Source organism: Crinia signifera, chromosome 5 (assembly GCF_055691185.1).
Source record: "Crinia signifera chromosome 5, ASM5569118v1, whole genome shotgun sequence".
NCBI classification, from domain to species: domain Eukaryota; kingdom Metazoa; phylum Chordata; class Amphibia; order Anura; family Myobatrachidae; genus Crinia; species Crinia signifera.
This window is the reverse complement of record NC_139221.1, coordinates 234,888,963-234,908,640: the sequence shown is the minus strand read 5'-3', so window position 1 is coordinate 234,908,640 and position 19,678 is coordinate 234,888,963. Positions and strand designations below refer to the sequence as shown.

The following is a 19,678-nucleotide window of genomic DNA, read 5'->3' as shown; positions in this document are numbered from 1 at the left end:
GACCCCCGAAGCACCAATACAGTGGAACCCCCCACAAGTGATCCCATTTTGCAAACTACACCCCTCAGGGAATTCATCTAGGGGTATAGTGTACATTTCAAACCCCCAGGGGTTTCACCAATTTTGATACAACTGGGCTGTGCAAATGAAAAATTACATTTTTTACACAAAAATGCAGTTCTGGCTCAAAATTTTTAATTTTCACAAGGAATGAAGGAGACAAAGCACCCCAAAATCTGTGCCCCAATTTCTCCCGAGTACGGCAATGCCTCACATGTGACCAAAAAATACCATTTGGGTGCATGGCAGGACTCAGAAGGGAAGGAGTGATTTTTGGATTTTGCAGCTCAGATTCTGGTGGAATGTTGGTGGGTGCTATGTCGCATTAGCAAGACCCCCCAAGCACCAATACAGTGGAACCCCCCACAAGTGACCCCATTTTGCAAACTACACCCCTCAGGGAATTCATCTAGGGGTATAGTGTACATTTCAAACCCCCAGGGGTTTCACCAATTGTGGTACAACTGGGCAGTGAAAATGAAAAATTAAATTTTTTACACAAAAATGCAGTTCTGGCTCAAAATTTTTCATTTTCCCAAGGAATGAAGGAGACAAAGCACCCCAAAATCTGTGCCCCAATTTCTCCCGAGTACGGCAATGCCTCACATGTGACCAAAAAATACCATTTGGGTGCATGGCAGGACTCAGAAGGGAAGGAGTGATATTTGGATTTTGCAGCACAGATTCTGGTGGAATGTTGGTGGGTGCTATGTCGCATTAGCAAGACCCCCAAAGCACCAATACAGTGGAACCCCCCCACAAGTGACCCCATTTTGCAAACTACACCCCTCAGGGAATTCATCTAGGGGTATAGTGTACATTTCAAACCCCCAGGGGTTTCACCAATTGTGGTACAACTGGGCAGTGAAAATGAAAAATTAAATGTTTTACACAAAAATGCAGTTCTGGCTCAAAATTTTTCATTTTCACAAGGAGTGAAGGAGACAAAGCACCCCAAAATCTGTGCCCCAATTTCTCCCGTGTACGGCAATGCCTCATGTGTGACCAAAAAATGGCAGGAATCAGAAGGGAAGGAGTGATATTTGGATTTTGCAGCACAGATTCTGGTGGAATGTTGGTGGGTGCTATGTCGCATTAGCAAGACCCCCAAAGCACCAATACAGTGGAACCCCCCCACAAGTGACCCCATTTTGCAAACTACACCCCTCAGGGAATTCATCTAGGGGTATAGTGTACATTTCAAACCCCCAGGGGTTTCACCAATTTTGATACAACTGGGCAGTGAAAAAGAAAAATTAAATTGTTTTTACACAAAAATGCAGTTCTGGCTCAAAATTTTTCATTTTCATAAGGTATGAAGGAGAAAAAGCACCCGAAAATCTGTGCCCCAATTTCTCCCGAGTATGGCAATGCCTCATATGTGACCAAAAAATACCAGTTGGGTGCATGGCAGGACTCAGAAGGGAAGGAGTGATTTTTGCAGCTCAGATTCTGGTGGAATGAATGGTGGGTGCTATGTGGCATTAGCAAGACCCCCGAAGCACGGTGAAATGATGAACCTAATAATCCATAGATGTGTGGTATATTTTAAAACACTCCTTTATACATAGGCCGCGTTTGTCGGGGCAAGTTTCATAGTGGAAAATAGTATCCTTTCTTATTCCCATTTTATAGCAAACTTTGCACCTTTTTTGTGTCCTGCCCTTTCTTGCAGTGGAGGGGATTTCGTTAGGAAAATGCTGCCCTGGTACAATACGGGGGCCAGTACTAGAAGTACTGGGGCCCTCTGCCTGCTGGTTCCCAAATATTAGGCCCTTTATGACTTCCTCTAGAAAGTGCATAAATGTCCCCCTCTGGCCGGTAGAACGGAATAGCACGTAAGCGTTATACAGTGCCATCTGGATGATATACACGGTCAGCTTCTTGTACCAGATTTTTGTTTTCCGCAGGGGACTGTACGGCTTCAGTACCTGATCTGAAAGATCCACTCCGCCCATGTACCTATTGTAATCTAGGATACAATTAGGTTTTGAGGTGTGGGTACTGGTACTTCGTACAGGGACGGAGGTGGTACTGTCTCCATGAATTGTTGTCAGTATAAGGACATCCCTCTTGTCCTTATATTTGACCAACAACATATTTTCGGTGCATATTCCCCTGCTTTCACCCCTTCTCAGTACTTGGGCAATGTGCGTTTTTGGGAGGCCTCTTTGGTTCTTGCGCACAGTACCGCAAGCTGCTGTACCTCTTGAACCAAGGGCCTTAAACAGGGGGATGCTAGTGTAAAAGTTATCCACATAGAGGTGATAACCTTTATCCAGGAAGGGGTGCACTAAATCCCAGACAATTTTTCCACTAACACCTATGAGGGAGGGGGGGCATTCTGCCGGTTCAATTGTTGAATCCTTCCCTTCATATACCCTAAACCTGTGGGTGTACCCTGAGGTGCTTTCACACAGCTTATACATTTTTATGCCATACCTTGCCCTCTTATTGGGAAGGTACTGGCGGAATTTAACCCTTCCTTTAAAATGTATAAGGGACTCGTCGATACAAATAAATTTTTCAGGGATGTACATCTCTGCAAATTTGGCACTGAAATGATCAATGACCGGCCTGACTTTGAATAGCCGGTCAAAGGTGGGATCATCTCTGGGTGGGCACTGTGCATTATCTGTGTAATGTAAAAATTTAAGGATTGTCTCAAAACGAGTCCGAGTCATGGCCATACGGTAAAATGCTGTGCTGTACAGAACATCTGTACTCCAATATTGCCTAATTTCTGGCTTTTTTACTATGCCCATATGTAACACCAGACCCCAAAACGTCATCATCTCTACTGCATCTACAGGGGTCCACCTAGCAAATGATGACGTGGGGTTTTGAGCAATAAACTGCTGGGCATATAAATTACTTTGGTCCACCATTAAATTTATAAAATCATCAGAGAAAAATAATTTGAAAAAGTCAATTTCTCTGAGACCTGTTGAATCAAATTGGATTCCTGGGATGGCCAAAAACTCAGGAACCTGGGGCTCAAAATTGTCTGGTGGTGGGGTCCATACGGGATCAATCATTTGGGGGGGGGGTCTCAGCTGCTCTACGGGGGTGTCTTTGAGGGGGTCCCTCATCACTAGAGGAGGAAGAGGAGCTTAAGACGAATCCTTCAAATTCCCCGCTTGCATCACTGGCTGTGTCAGAGTCAGAGGCAAGCATGGCATATGCCTCCTCCGCTGAATACATTCTTCTGGATGACTGGGATGACATTTGGGATGACATTTGGGATGACATTTTTATTTTGGTGTTTCTGTAAGTGTAATGTTTCAACACGTGTATAGTGTAGGGGGGGTACAAACTTTATTTCAACACGGGGGGGTATGTAGTGTGTAGTGTGTATGTAGTGCAGAAAAAAAAAATACTTTATACAGGAATTTGATCCCAATAAAAAAAAAAAAAAATTGAAGGGGTTAAAAAAAAAAAAAAAAAAAAAAAGGGTCCTGCGCCAAAAATTGAGCACAGATGTTGATCAGTAACGTCCGTCACTGAACAGCGCTCAAAGGCAACAGGACACCCACAAAAGCAACGTGGGTGTAAAAACAAAAAAAAACTATTTAAAAAAACTGCAGAAAAAAAATTATATCAACCCTGTGCCAAAAATGCTGTTCAGTGATTGTACGTCACTGATCAGCGGCCACAGGACACCCACAAAAGCAACGTGGGTGTAAAAACAATTTAAAAAAAATATACCACAGCACTCTCCCAAAAAAAAAAACAATTTAAAAAAACTGCAGAAAAAAAATTATATCAACCCTGTGCCAAAAATGCTGTTCAGTGATTGTACGTCACTGATCAGCGGCCACAGGACACCCACAAAAGCAACGTGGGTGTAAAAACAAAACTCCACTGCACTCTCCAAAAAAAAAAAAAAACTGCAGATCTGTGATGCAGTGATGCAACACTGCAGATCTGTGATGCAGTGATGCAGTGAGGGGCAGCAGGCACACAACTGTGGGTGCAACCTGACAGGGTATATATAAAAAAAAAAAACCCTGGACCCCCAAAAAGTTGCTGATCAATTAATTTAAACTGATCAGCACAAAAGGGGGGGCAGCAGTCAGTTGCACACGCAGCACAACCTTTGGTGCAACTGACAGGTATATATATATATATATATATAAAAAAAAAACCCTGGACCCCCAAAAAGTTGCTGATCCTAATTAATTTAAACTGATCAGCACAAAAGGGGGGGCAGCAGTCAGTTGCACAGGCAGCACAACCTTTGGTGCAACTGACAGGTATATATATAAAAAAAAAACCTCTGCACCCCCAAAAAGTTGCTGATCAGCTCAGATATAGTGATCAGCACAAAAGGGGGTGCAGCAGACACAAAATATAGCACTCTCTATCACTCTCTCTCACTATCTCTGACTATCTATCACTATCTGTGACTCTATGACACTGCAGCAGCAGCACACAGGAAGTCACAAGATCCAGGAAGCATCCAGCTGCTGGCAGCACGCTACCAGCGGTGATCAGGTAAGTATCAGGCAAGGTTCAGGTATGTATAGCAGGACAGAGTGGCCGGTGACCGCTCTGCACGCAATTCCAGACCGGAATGGCGTCTGCAGCGCAGTCACCGTTAGTTTAAATGGCGCGCCATGGCTGTGATTGGTCCGTCGGTCCGACGGACCAATCACAGCCTTGGGGGCAGGTGGGGTGAGGTGTCGTCGTCACCGATGACCCCCTCATGCCCCCTCACACCCGGCGGTGATTGACACTTGTGTTACCGAGCGTCTGATTCGCCGGTAACACAGGAAAACGCTGCGAATGGCTGTTCACATTGAACAGCCAATCACAGCGATCGCCGACGGGGGGCGGCATCGCCGCCCCCCCTGGGCATGCAGGGACATGTCTGCTGTCAGGGACAGCAGACATCGTCCCTCTGTCACTGCGTCTCTAGACGCAGTGGCACTTTGAAGTCATGACGTATATATACGTCATGTGTCGGGAAGTACATCCCGGCCATGACGTATATATACGTCAAATGTCGGGAAGGGGTTAATATGTACAGGCACCCAGATGCCTGTTTCATATGTGAAATGCCCCCCAGACCCCATTTTTAATTGTATACCCACCCTGATGGCTAAATGACCCCATTGTTAAAGCCACCCCACTATCAACGCCAACCCGAAGCGTGGCGAGCGCAGCGAGCCCGTGAGGGGTGGCGGTACGCGTCCTCCGACCTTTTCATACCCCCACTATCCACGTCGGCGTGGAGTTGATTTTATATAGTGTGGCGAGCGCAGTGAGCCACCGAGCCCGAAGCGTGGCGAGCCCTGCGAGGGGACATGGATACCTTCACAGCTATACGCGTCCCCTCGCGGGCTTCACAGGTATCCGCGTCCCCTCGCTGTGCTCGCCACGCTTCGGGCTCGGTGGCTCGCTGCGCTCGCCACACTATATAAAATCAACTCCACGCCGACGTGGATAGTGGGGGTATGAAAAGGTCGGAGGACGCGTACTGCCGCCGCTCGCCACGCTTCGGGTTGGCGTTGATAGTGGGGTGGCGTTAACAATGGGGGGCATTTAGCCATCAGGGTGGGTATACAATTAAAAATGGGGTCTGGGGGGCCATTTCACATATGAAACAGGCATCTGGGTGCCTTCACATATTAAAATCGCGGCAAATCGCATCGCATGCAATCTGATTGTATGCGATGCGATTTGACGCGATTTTTAGGTGCGATGAAGAAAATCGGGCGCCCAGATAAGTCACAAGTACCAGTGCCCCTATAAGATGCCCACAGTTCCGCAATAACACATGGGTTTGGCAATTCTTCATGGATCCTGTGTGTTATTGCCAGAAAAAAAAATGCACTAATTGGATAACCTGTCAATTACCATCAGTCACATTAGGGCATATGTATTATCGTGCATTATAATACATCAACCCGGATGCTAATTACTGGGAGGGATTGCAGGGGACAGCCCTGTCAAGAGTTACTCGTGGGCTGTCCCTAGAGCACATAAATTGCGCAGTTAGTACATGTTAAACTTAATCCCCATAGAGCGAAGTTTTTTTTTTTTTTTAAGGCAAACCAGCATCAGGACTAATTGGATAATCCCCTTAATATTATTTTACTTAGTTTCCAAAAACAGCCATTGTATGCTGGTTCCCAAACCTGGAAAATTTTAGCTACTAGAATCAGAAGACATGACACAATGACATTCTTTATGTAAACATGTGCGATGATGTTTATTGTCCCCACTGATAAATTATTCATTATAGAGGAAAAAAACACAAATTTGGGGAAAAGATTGAGGTTTGGCTCAGTAAGAGCAGGATTAGATCCTTTTACTTTCAAGAAACATTTTTCTTGCTACAAATGGTTAAAAAAATGCCAATATGCCCTTTAACGAAGTATGGATTTAAAAATATTATGCCTCAGCTGGACAGTCCTGTGTGCAGGCATACATCACTTCCTCTGAACAGTGGTGAAAGCTGGCATCTGGATTGGCTGCAATGGCTGATGGATGGGCTGGAACAATGGCTTCTTGCGAAGATCCAACATCATTTTGATGGACGGCAGAAGCTGGTTTCTTTTAATGATCTGCAAGGCCAGCTGGGTATTGCCTAGGACAGAAGATCAGGTTATATGTAAGCATATTTGTTGGAGCAGCAGACAAATTAGTGCAGAATACAAATTACATTCATACCTCTTTTACACTAAGGCAAAAACCTGGGTATTTGCCACATGGACCTGGGTGTCTGTGTAAAAGGGGTACTGGAAAAAAAAAAAAAGCCACAGGTCCATTTTCTGCACAAATTCTACAATCCATCAAAATGGATGGGGCAGTACAAATGGTATGCTGGGTCATTCGACCAATGGAGGAGCCCAACCTATGGAGGTTGGACAGGGGGCACACACAGCCTCTGCTTCTGTCTGCTGTATTGTGTATTGGTGTAAAAACGGTATTATTTAACTTATTCTCCAAATACTTCTTGAAGGGTGATGCGATATAAAATACTTAAATATTCCAGCACACACCACTTTCAAATAGTAATATAAAATGCACAAATCAAGCTTACCCAGCCTTTTAATTAGATGTGACAGATTAGACAGTTTATATATGATTACGATCTGATGCATGGGCCCGGGTGTCGTGAGATAGAGCTTACGTGCTGCGCATATGATGTCGTAAGTAAATTATTTGCACATTGTGTCAAAATGCACCAAAATCGCCCAGGAGCTGCGGGGGAGTTCAAAGGAAATCATGAGACAATTTGGATCGGGTGTTGTTCGTCCTAATGTATGGCCAGCATAAGACACAAACCGTGACATATAAATACATCATTACTTCTCTGCTGAGAAAGGATAAAGAAACTTTAGCAGCTCTTATGGGCAGGGGGCAATTACAGACCCATTTCTCTGTGTGTATTGTGGCGACGCCCATGTGTGGTCCCGCACGTTGCTACCGCCTGACTAGATTAATACTGCATGTAGTAAAACTCTAGTCATCGCCAGTGTCCTGAGAGATCGCTCAGCACACATCGCTGGTGCATTGCTGTGTGCTGAGCTATCTGTGCTTAACTAGATTACTCCGCACACTGCTCCCGTCGCGCTGTGTGTACAGCGTATAACTCTGGAACCCAAATGATCTCTTACACAGAACATCACTTTTCCAGATTAACACATTCATATTCGTACTCTTGCACCATTTAAAGTTATATTATGAAAGATTTAGCTTTGACATTTACAGGACCTTCTCAGAAGTTAAAAAGACTCCATTCACTTTTGATAGGTAAAGTGTTCAGATAAGTAATGCAGGATACCACATTGACTATAATTCTTAATTGGGATTGAGGTTTTTATCAATTAAAATCTGGAAAGATTTTCCCCAATGGCTAACACTATTATAGTCTATATCAGGGCTGGGCAATTGCTGCCCTCCAGATGTTGAGGAACTACACATCCCAGGATGCTTTGCATTAGTTTTGCTATGTGGCCATGCTGAAACTGATGCAAGGCATGCTGGGATGTGTAGTTCCTCAACATCTGGAGGGCCGCAATTGCCCAGCCCTGGTCTATATAGTCTACTTTTTATTATTTAGTAGGAGGAAGATATTTGAATATAAAAACAACTCTGAAGCAGCAAGGAGAGTGCGGACTGCTGAAATGCAGCTCTTAGCCAACAGGCCCAGGCCAAGAGAAGCCACTCCCCCTCTCAGGATCTGCCATGTACTCACCATTTACGCTGTATGATCAAAGAAGCAACATAGAAATGCTTAGGTTTATTTAAAAAAAATAACATTTTAACTTCACTTTCTTTGCAAATTTAATTTTTCCCTCCAAGTAACAAAATGTGTTAAAACACTAATGGTAAACAGGTTGAGATAGTGTTAAAGGTTAAAATGATCTTGGTATTGATTGGATCTGCCTGCAGCCTCATTCCAATGCCTACTAGTTATATTTCCTCAGAGTAATAAACTCACCATTACATTACATAAAGCACAAACTCCAGACACATCAGATGTTAGATAGAGAACTCTATAACTGGTGAGCAGAGCAAACATTATTTTATCTGACAACTTGTACTACCATACATAGGGTGCTGCGATGGCGGGTATTAACCTGATAGCATGGAACTGCCATTTGTCGAGGGGAGAAACCACAATGGAGCTTTTGTGCCATTGATTTTGTTGGAGGGACTACTGGGTAAATGTTATTTGCTGAGGAAGCCAAATTAATAATGTGTGGCACCAGGAAAACCTCCAGGGAAAAGCAATATAAATCTAGTGAGATATTCACTTCAATGACATAACGTTCATAAAATATAGATGTAATATAGATTCCTGCTCCTGTAACCGCTACAGACACCTTCCACACAGGCCCCAATATATACACATTGTGTGTGTGTGTGTGTGTTACTACTGAGTATTATTAATTACTTCCCTTAATGTGCTTTTAAACTGAAAAATAACCATTTTACTGATCACAATTACAGGTACTCTGAGTAGCCTTCAGACGCTTTCCCTTAATCACAGGGTGTACAATAATTCAGTGTTGTCTTGCGGAATTGTCCATCTACAGTACATTTTCCATGCTGCACACTCAACACAAAGTTAGAGAGAATTATGTGGAAGCCAAGGATTTCTGTATCTCCGTACTGTAATAAGTCCTACACACACAGCGATAATCAGCCACTTTCTGAGCGATTTTACATAAATCACTCAGAAAGTGGCTGATTATCGCTGTGTGTGTAGCTCACATGGCGACAGGGATGCGCGGCCCCGCGATACATAACAGCCCCGCTTGTTATTGTCCCTCAGAAGGTGACCTTCTGAGCCATCAGCTGCCAGAAGCCGCCCTGCCCCCGTGATGCTGCCTGAAGCCGTGCATAGAGATGACGGAGCTAGCGCTGCTCGCTGCTTCCTCTCTGCTGAGAGCAGCGTGTCACAGGCCGCCCGCTCACCTGCCGCTGGGAGACAGTGACCCAGAAGAGTAGGTGGCGCAGAGCGGCACAGCCTGCCTTCCATCACGACTGCCCACAGAAATGCCTCTACTCCTTCTGTAAGCATGAATGAGAAGACCAACAATCTTCTGCAAGCTGTGTGTGTGGCTTATCAGTGTACTACTGTAGGCAGTAGCGCAGCACCTGCTTTTGCCAATGGTGTGTGTCAGGAACCTCGGTTCTCATACCGGTCGCATGCGCCCCTTACCGGCACGCTGGGGTAATATCCTCCGTAGATCAGCTGCCGGCGCAGTCAGCAATCCCTGGCGTGATGTCTCCTGCTTCCAAGACGCCCCTGCGTCACTGTGAACTCCAGGTGTATTCCCTAATCAAACTGCGGGTCACATGATCCAGGTAAGCTCCAATTCACTTCCTGGTCTGTGTGCTGCTGCTGCGGCTAATCCCATCACCTGCGTCTGATTCCCTAATCACCTGGAGGGATAAAAGCCTGGCTCACAGTCTCCTCGTTGTCTTGAACAACTCGTCAGTTTACCTGTGAGTTCTCCAGCGTCAGCTCCTGTCAAGACTCCCCACTTGCTCCAGAGGTCCGGTTTCCTGAGTCCGCTGTTACCTGCGCTATTCTCAGCGTCCTGGTTATTTCACTCCTGCCAGAAGTCTCCACGTGTTCCATCTGCCGTGTGATCCTGTCTTCTCGTGCAGTCGAGGTTATCTGCTCAGCGTCCGGATATCAGTGGGTTCCATGCCCGTCTCCCCTCGGCTCCCAGGCCGCTCCAGCGATCCCCAGTGATCCCCAGTATCGGCTCCCAGGCCGCTCCAGCGATCCCCAGTGATCTCCAGTATCGGCTCCCTAGCCGCTCCAGCGATCCCCAGTGATCTCCAGTATCGGCTCCCTAGCCGCTCCAGTGATTCCCAGTGTCTCCAGCGTCTTCCTGTGCTACCCTCGTGTCATCCCTGGCTCCCAGGCCGCACTTGTGTTCAAACCTTGCCAAAGCCACAGGGGAACCTGGGCAGAGGGCCGCGACCTGGTCGGCAGTTGCAGCGAAGTCCATATCCCCTTGCGGGGGTCCCTGGTGAATACCACTGTCGGCTTAGACCCCGCGCCTCTGCTTTAGGTCTCAGCCAATCCTCTGTGTCCCCGGCAGGTCGTCTCCCTCCAGCCTCCGTGTATGAGCTCCAGCTACCTCAAGCCTCCTCGCTTCCAGTTCCCTGCGCCCTCCACTGGCGCACCCAGGTCAGTGCCGGGAACACAGATAGTCCAGGCCGTGACAGTGTGTACTAGAGATGTACAAGCATGCTAAAAAGAATGGATTCACAGTAGGGAAGGAGCTGGGTCAGTGGTAATTCCAGTAATTAGGATTGCAGCTTCAAATTTCCATTAAAGTGCACTATAAATACAGCATATAAGAAATCACACTGACAGCTTCAAGTATGAAGATGAGTAGCTGGAGGTGGCATGGGGGCAGGAGATGGGTAGCTGGAGATGTCTATACCATAACATTATTTTTGTGATGAAGTGCAGTTTTTTACGTCACTTTCTGTGTGACAGTTGTGACCGATTTGAAATCTCCCATTATGAATCTCTGACACAAATCTCTGCGTATGTAGGGCCCTAAAGTGCAGGCCCTGTGTAATGATAACAGAAGCTGGCTACAGATAACAAATGCTTGTTAGAACCTGTAGCGTCCAGGATATTTCATTACAATAAGACATTATCAAGGGTGTTTAGCATCCAATAAAACTTTATCGATTTTCAAAATAAAAACAAAATACCACAAGCATAATTCTTTGTTTCAAATTCAGACAGTTTCACTCATTGAAATACAGTAGAATAATGATGTATTTGCAATACTGTGATGCCAGGAAACAAAGTCCCCCACAATCTCCCAAAGCAGGGGCCTTATTCTAGTTCACAATTTCTGACAAAATCCTTCTTAGATGGACAAAACCACGTGCACTGCAGGTGGGGCAGATGTGACTTGTGCAGACAGAATTAGATTTGGGTGGGGTTTTACTTTAAAGTGAGATCTATATTGCAGTGTAAAAATAAAGCAGCCAGTATTTACCCTGCACAGAAACAAAATAACTCACCCAAATCTAATTCTCTCTGCACATTTTACATCTGCCCACCTGCAGTGCACATGGTTTTGTCCATCTAAGAAGGATTTTGTCAGAAAGAGTGAACTAGAATAAGGCCCAATATCACAACAAAGCAGAAATGGTCATTGCAAATACAGGACAATAGGAGATAGATACCATTCTGTAGTTCTAGGTAGACTGCCAGCAGTATTGCCTCTGGTGGGATTTCCTTCGGATGGATCATGGATGCAGCCTAGAAAACAAGTTAATATTAAAACAAAATAAAAAAACAACGCAATCTGCTAATGAATCCCTATGTATTCAGAAGGTTCCCCAAGATGTCTCCCACATGCATAGCTGAAAGCTGATCCAAGATGAGGAACGTAGTGAGACTTAATACTGCAGCTTTTAACTCTAATTGCTAGGACAACTCCCTCTGGGCTCAACACCATCAGATACTGTCTACATTATCCCTACATTGCACTTAGCCCTTCCTGGCTGAAAGAGGATGTTGCCTACGTAATACAGTCAGAACGCTTCATAAAGAGTACAGAGTTTGCAGATGACATAAGTGCATTATATATATATACACACACATATACATACACACACACACACACACACACACACACACTTTTCCAATTAATTGTTAGCAACTGAAGTTACATACTAGTAAAAAGCTATTCAAAAGTCTGAAAAGGGTTCAAAATTCATTATCATTGTTCATTTCTATATGTATAGCTGCATCTTAAGCCCCATCCACACTAAGTGATATTTTAAAGAATATCGCTCATTTACTACCTTCAGATTGATATGGTTTAAAATATAGCTTAATGTGTATGCCAAATATCGGCATGTCTGTGGAGGCCTCTGCAGGTCAGTAACCATGCCCTCCATCATCCTGCCTGTACAGATGAAGGAGTGCATTATTAACGAGGGCCATGCTGCAGATGCCGCCGCTCCCTCCCACATCTGCAAGTGTGTCTGTACTGTGCCGGGTCTCCACCGCCGCCAATATCGCCAGGTAAACACAGCTTTACACTAAATGCATATAGTATCTATCTGCACAATGAGGTTTTCCCCAGTGGGACATAACTGTATTCATTACACAAAGCAGAACTAAGACTTAAGGCCACCCATACATTAGGTCAACTTCTACCCTGGGAGAAGTCACCCAATTACCCCCTTGAGCTGCCTAGGAGGGTCCCAGGCAGCATAATTGCATGTGATATCTCGCATGCGGTCCTATGGCATGCAATATATCGCATGCGATCCCAGCCAAGCCTGCCCGACTCAGAAGCAAATCAGGAGATTGCTTTTGAAGCTGGGGCAATTTGCAGGCTCCAGAGTGCTGCACTGCGCATGGGACCGCACATTGCACCTGTAATTAACCTGCAATCTCTTTTCCGGTAATTGATTATTGCAATTACAAGAGGGTATGGGCCATATGTTCGACAAGCGGAAGGTCAACTTGTATTGGGTCGACATGCATCAAGGTCAACATGTATTTGGTCGACATGCATCAAGGTCAACATGGGGTTAGGTTGACCGGGTCATTAGGTCGACACAAGCATTAGGTTGACATGGGCAATGTCAACAGTCAAAAAAAAAAAATCGACTTGGGTTTTTCGCTTTGTTTTTTTAAACCAGAATGTTGACACAGTCGACATGGACACTAAAAAAAGTGCTATGCTCGGCACACTATTTTATTGGCATTTAATAGCTCCCATTTTGGTCAAAGATAATTGTCCACTAACGGGGACAGTAGGAATTTAACCAAATAACAGACCTTATTCTTAAAGTTTCACAATTCACAAGCACAATTAAGCATCAAGGTAAAAAAAAAAAGAAAAAAAAAGGGATTTTACCTGGTGAAGACATTTTCTTGCCTTATCATATTCACTACGTAAACAGTAAGCGCTGCCAAGATTAAAAAGCATCATGGTTCGAGCAGATGTGACCGAATTTGGGTAGCACTGAGGCATCTGCTTCCCTGCTAAAACAATAAAATGCTTATGTGATGACTGGTAAAGGTTATGCTACCAACAACAACAAAAAAATTCAAACTATTGTGGAAAAATGTCCATGGACCGGACTGTTCTGTGTGTGGTTAGTTTTTAGAATTCGCAAATTTATACAATGATTCTCAAAGTTCCACACCATCTCTAATATGCGTGTTCATAATATGCGTGTTCAGAGTGAGCTCCCAGTTCAATGTCTCGCACTGCTTGGCAGAATTAGCAGGAGAGAAGGTGGACCTGACAATTATGGTGGAAGGATGGGTCACACGTGAGTGTGTGTGTCTGTATATATGTGAGGGGGGAGAAGCAGATTAATATTTATGTTAGCAGTCTCAGTGATCACATATATATGTGGCCATATCAGATAAGAGTAAAACTTCAGCCCAAGCATTTTATTGTTGCATCAGCCAAAATAAAGTAACCGTGACGAGCCTGAAAGTATGTCCGAGAAGGAAGAAACATAGTAAGTAACAATGTGTAAAGCCAAATCAGAGCAGACGGCGGCATTAAATATGACGGAGAAGATCCATGTTAATGGGTATACACAGTAACAATGACAAACCCCAAAACCAGTGTGTCAAAAGGAAAGAATAAAAGTATAAAATAGAAATATTACAACAGTGTGTTATCAATTCTATATGGTCATGCATTCAACAGCCAGACTACTTTGGTCTATGCAAAGAAAACAAAAGCAGTAATTATATAGGCGTGTTTTGTTCACCGATCTATAAAATGCTTACCAGACTCCATAGGCTCATTTTCTCCTTTATCAGACCCTGTAAAATAAATATAAAAAAAACTGAACGGGATAAAAAAAAAAACACCTAATGGTTCTGTCACAAGCACTTTAGAAGTAACATGAGCAAACTTGGAGTATTTGAACAGACAAGCCACATAGAAAACCACCGCAGTGTCCATATAAAAAAATAAAAAAAGGAAATAGGTGTTAATAGCAGAAAAGAAAAATGTTGCAATTAGCTCTTTCTCTCAGAAGGTAGAGCTAGAACTAGACTTCAAAGAAGCAGTATTCTGAATTTATATCCACATCCATAGGCCAGCAAAAGCTTTGTGTTCCTGCCTAATGTTCTACTACCATATTCTTCGGACCAGAAGACACACTTTTTCTCCCCAAAAAAGCGGGGACAAAAGTGTTTGCATCTTATGGAGAGAATATCCAGAGCAGATGGAGCCCACCATGTCTGCTCTATGCTGCCCGCGCATCTAAGAGCACTGGAGCAGCAGGGTCAGGTCGGCAGTGGGTCCCTGCAGTGTATGTGATATCAGTGACGGGGTTCCTGCAGCGGATGGGAACTAGTAGTTCTCATCCACTGCAGGGGGACACCACCCCCCCCCCCCCCCCTTATATCACATACACCGCAGGCAATGGCGTAGCTAGGGGCGTCCGCATACCTAGCAGCCTGGCTCCACGCTATCACAGAGACTCCGTACACGCACACAGCAGCTGAGGAAGAGAGGCCGCTTCCGGGTGCAGAGGTGCGCCGTCCTCTGCTGTTCTCTACTCCCTCGGCCCTGCCACTGCGTTCCACCTGCCACTGGCTGCCCATGTCCCTTACACTGCGTGCTTCCTGCTGGCGATCGCTGCTAATTAATGGTTCCTGAGGGCAATATAACCGCCGCTGCCCGGTTGGTACGGGTTGTGCAGGTGCAAAGTCGCTTCCCTCCCCTATACACAGGCTGAGCTGCATCCCTGTAGCATGAGATCCGGGATACATATCAGGTACCCTGGACTGTGGATGGGAGCATTGCTGCAGTGGGTACTTTTTTTTTTTTCTGTTTTCCTCCTATAAAAACTAGGTGCGTCTTATGGAGCGAAAAATACAGTACTAGTATTAAGATATTTTGTAGCAGACAAAGGATTTGCCTATATTTCTGTGCAGCATCACACTAGTCTGCTTTTTAGTATTAAAAAATCCCATATAAAAATACCTGAGCAGTATATTAGAACAAAACCAAATTGACTAAATTATTGCCTGGGACTTATTATTTAATGTGCCACTGAAACTACCTTTTAATTTATGAGAGCAGTTCTGCTTTACAAATTTACATTTGTGCTGGTGATATATTATGTATTCAGTATATGCACATGACAATTGATAACAGCAGACCAACCACTAATTCTAAGTAAATTGATCACTACAAGTTCCATTTGACTAAATCGTATTTCTTTCAAATTTGCTCTCAGAAGAATATGGTTTGTACCAAATGTAATTAAGTTACCGACCAAGATTTTCCAAGTGAAAAAAAAAAATGGTACAGAACAAATTAATTTGTTTACTTGATGTTCTAGTGGCACCCAGAACAAGAGGTTTGTATGTTTTATTGTTGATTTAAAGTTATTTTTTTTAGCGTATTTGCTGGAAGCATCTACAAAAAGTTGTAGTGGTTAGCATTACTGCCTAGCAGTGCTAAGGTCATGAGTTAACGTCCCTAACCAAGGCATTATATGTGTGGAGTTTGTATATTCTCGTGCTTGTGTGTGTATCCTCCAGGTGCTCGGTTTCTTCTCACAAGCAAAAGGTAGGTTAATTGTCTTTGGTCATAAAATGAATCCATCCTAGACTGTACATGTGTGTGCGCGCGCGCACATGCGTCTGTGTCTATTTGGTAGGGAATATAGATGGGAAGCTCGACTAGGGCAGAGACTATTCAGTAATTCGCATTAAAGTGCTGCAAATAGTTGTGCACTATATAAATAACATAATTAACCCATTGCTTGATCTTTTGGGCTACCTAAATGTTTTGATAGGGATTTTTTATCATACAGGAAATAATCATTTTGGATGTCTATGTACATAACAGCATGTTGTATACAGATAGAGACCAGTTTAGTCTTGTAACCGCTGTTATCTCTTCCAGCATATCAGCCCCCTATACTATTTTGGTAAAGTGCTGTTTTATATGGTGTTTATTTGTTCTCTTTGCAGAGAACAGTACAAGAATTTTAGAGCATACGGATGGTGTAATGGTTAGCATTACTGCCTCATAGCACTGAGGTTATGGGTTCAATTCCCACCATGGCCCTAAATGTGTGGAGTTTGTATATTCTCCCTGTACTTGCGTGGGTTTCCTCCCACAATCCAAAAATATACTGTTCGGTTAATTGGCTCCCAACAAGATTAACCCTAGAATGTCTGTGTGCATGTACATGTGGTAGGGATTATACATTGTAAGCCCCACTGGGGCAGGGACTGATGTGAATGTTCAAATATTCTCTGTAAAGCGCTGCAGAATATGTGTGCGCTATATAAGAAACGGTTAATAAATAAATAAGGTTATGCAAAAACACAATTAGTCCCTGCTTCTAGTATACATGGTGTGCCTGTTACACGGCAGATAAATTATGAAGTGGTGGAATTAGAAATATTGTGTTTATGAGCACATGTATGCATTACAACATTTCCATCAGGCAGATAAAAGCATGATATTAGTCAGTTGTGGTTTCATTAACCTTGCTCCTGTTCATTCGATGAAACCCCCAGGGACACATCTGTGACATTCTCTGGGTTCAAGTGAGTGATGGCATCAGAGATCCTGTCCAGAGAGATGAGTGCTTCAGCAGCATACAAATGACCTAAGAACCTGGAACCAGGAAAGAAAGAAAAATAAATAAATAAACTAGAAGTCTTGCAGCACAGGTATTCCTGTTCCCACAACTTTTCTAATGCATTTGAGGGATCTAAAGTGTAACAATGTGCTGACCTTTAACTCACTCAGGGTCAAAGGGGTCAGATAGTTTCCATTTCTGCAGAATTTTCTAAATTCCTGTCCTTGAAAGAAAGTACTGAGATGGTATAGAGTGACAGGGACTCTCCTTGCAGAATAAGGATCAGCTCTTAAATGATGTCTTTAATCTACTGTTCCAGAAACATACTGTGCCAATTTCCAAATCAAGCACACACATAGAAGATATATTTGCGTAAAATAAGTGGATATTATATATGGAATGGCAGAATCTTGCCAACATTTGGAAGTTTATTCCTTCGTCATCAGAGTATAATGGGAGGAGTTCCCGATCCCATGCATGATCACAGCTTCAAGGGCTGCTTATCGTGGATTATGCTTCAGGTGCCCCAGGCAATCCGGATAAATGCCGGTTATTGGGGTCAGTTTGACAGCCCACTGAACCTATTAGCAGAAGTAAATTACCACTGCTAATAAGAGATTCTGTGTGTTGTCTTCTGCAGCCATGGGAGGCCAGAGAGAGATCTGCAGCCGGAGACAGTGTGGCTAGACGAGCTGGTAGGGGTTCAATTAGGTGCTAGTAGGTTGGCACAGGAATCTGGAGCCATGGTAACTGCAGTGCATCCCACAGTTTCTGGGGGTGGCGGGGGTTCCATAGAGTGTGAACACGACGATCGAGGTGCTCCCACAGATGCTCAATTGGGTTCAAATCTGGGGAATTAGCGGACCAGGGAAGCACTTTGACAGTGGTTGGATAAGCACGTCCTAGACTTCAGACATTTCTAGCCATGTGACATGTCGCATTTTCTTAAACAGTTTCTTACAAAGCATCGGTTCCTTATGGGTATTCACTATAGATTATTTCTGTAATGTAATTATGATATTTCTATTGATACAATTGTAATTTGTTTATATATAGATCTATATCCTTAGTATCGCTCTATGTACATTTGTCTCTATGGTGATGGGAGCACTGACGTCTAGGAGGGCACAACAGAACAAGCACAATGAAGCCATTGGCTGACAGTGCTAATCAGGTCCAGAATTTGGCAATGTGCCTTAATTTGGATGATACATTAAGGTAAGCATTTTTTAACTATATAGATGCTGCTTCCATCTGGAGACACTAATTTTGTGAACTACAGATTGTTTACCCCTTTTGGAAGCAATATATTGCTAGAAAGGCTGCTTTAAAGTGACAATAATATGTATTTATTTAGTTTTTTTTTTATTCTTTTTATTATTTATCACTGTTTATATGCATTATATCTTTATTGTCTTTAAGTATATTATCACCCTTAAAAACAAAAGAGATGCCTCTATATTTTGTTGACTGTAAATATTTGGTCCGGGTTCTGGAACCGCTGCGTTTGTTCCTAAATTTTACGTTAATTTGTTCATATTTGGACAATGTTCTACATTATGTCTTTTTGCCTAACTATTTCTTGATGTATCCATGGCATCTCATTAATAAAATTTATTTATATATTAAAAAAAAAGTGGATTATCCCTGTATTCGATATTAGGTGCATCCCCTGGCAATTCTGGAGCCCATTTTATGTTAAAAAGGTTCTTCATATAGAATGCAACACCTTTAGCAACTGCTCGATCTCATCGGTCCTATAAAAAAAAAATTCTATTTGCAACTTCTAAGACCATTCGTTCCAGATCACCCCCGAGGAAGTCCCAAGGGACGAAACGCGTAGGATTACATCTGTGAAATCCTCATTGTAAACATCAGTTCATGTTGGATATCATATGATTTGTTTAATTGTCTTCTGGATTGTAAAATCGTCATTTGAACTGAAAATCTATGTACCAATGTGTTGAATAAAAACTACCTTTGAAAAGTGTGTAAATTCTGAGGTGAAAATACCTTAGGGTGCACATCTATCCCTTCTTTCCATTTCTACTTTTGGTGCATTTTACAGATTTTGCCAGAATATTAAAATTATACATATTATACACATACACACACACACGTATATTTACAATCAACACTTTATAATTGCTGAACATAGGTAAAATAGTATTAAAAAAAAACATTTACTAACTGTTTTTCATAGCTTAAGAAAGAAAGGAGAAGGAGAGGGACATAATACAGAGGGCGCAAAAACATATCCATAGCTTCTGAGTAACAAACTAATCAGAGACTATGCTGGCAGTGTTTTTGCTTCCTTGAAAGCATTTTTGGAATGTCTAATCCACGACTCTCCCTTCCCCCTTCCAATCACAGCAAAATTCACAGGTCTGGCAAGACTTGTAAGGCCTGGTTACGCCTTAGAAAATGTGTATATGCACCAAAAATAAGAATACATATAAAAAAATATATATGTTTACTAGTTATTAGATCAAGCTCTGAATAGAGGGAAGTTAAATTATTG

The 19,678-nt window shown here is 43.3% G+C and overlaps 1 protein-coding gene across 5 annotated transcripts in view; it reads right to left on the bottom strand.

Annotated features, from left to right (window-relative positions):
- Nucleotides 1-6,249: 6,249 nt before the first annotated feature.
- The window catches only part of CNOT10 (CCR4-NOT transcription complex subunit 10), an 83,449-nt gene continuing 70,020 nt past the window's right edge, over nt 6,250-19,678 (bottom strand). For 3 of the 5 annotated variants that reach the window (XM_083188659.1, XM_083188662.1, XM_083188660.1), the window contains 5 exons: nt 17,062-17,192; nt 14,333-14,368; nt 13,440-13,567; nt 11,749-11,824; nt 6,250-6,655 (listed from right to left, as the gene is read on the bottom strand). In XM_083188659.1, coding sequence (XP_083044785.1) covers nt 6,498-6,655; nt 11,749-11,824; nt 13,440-13,567; nt 14,333-14,368; nt 17,062-17,192 — 529 coding nt within the window. In that variant the 3' untranslated portion in view covers nt 6,250-6,497. The remainder of the gene's footprint in view (nt 6,656-11,748; nt 11,825-13,439; nt 13,568-14,332; nt 14,369-17,061; nt 17,193-19,678) is intronic. The other 2 variants (XM_083188661.1, XM_083188663.1) reach the window with 1 other exon arrangement.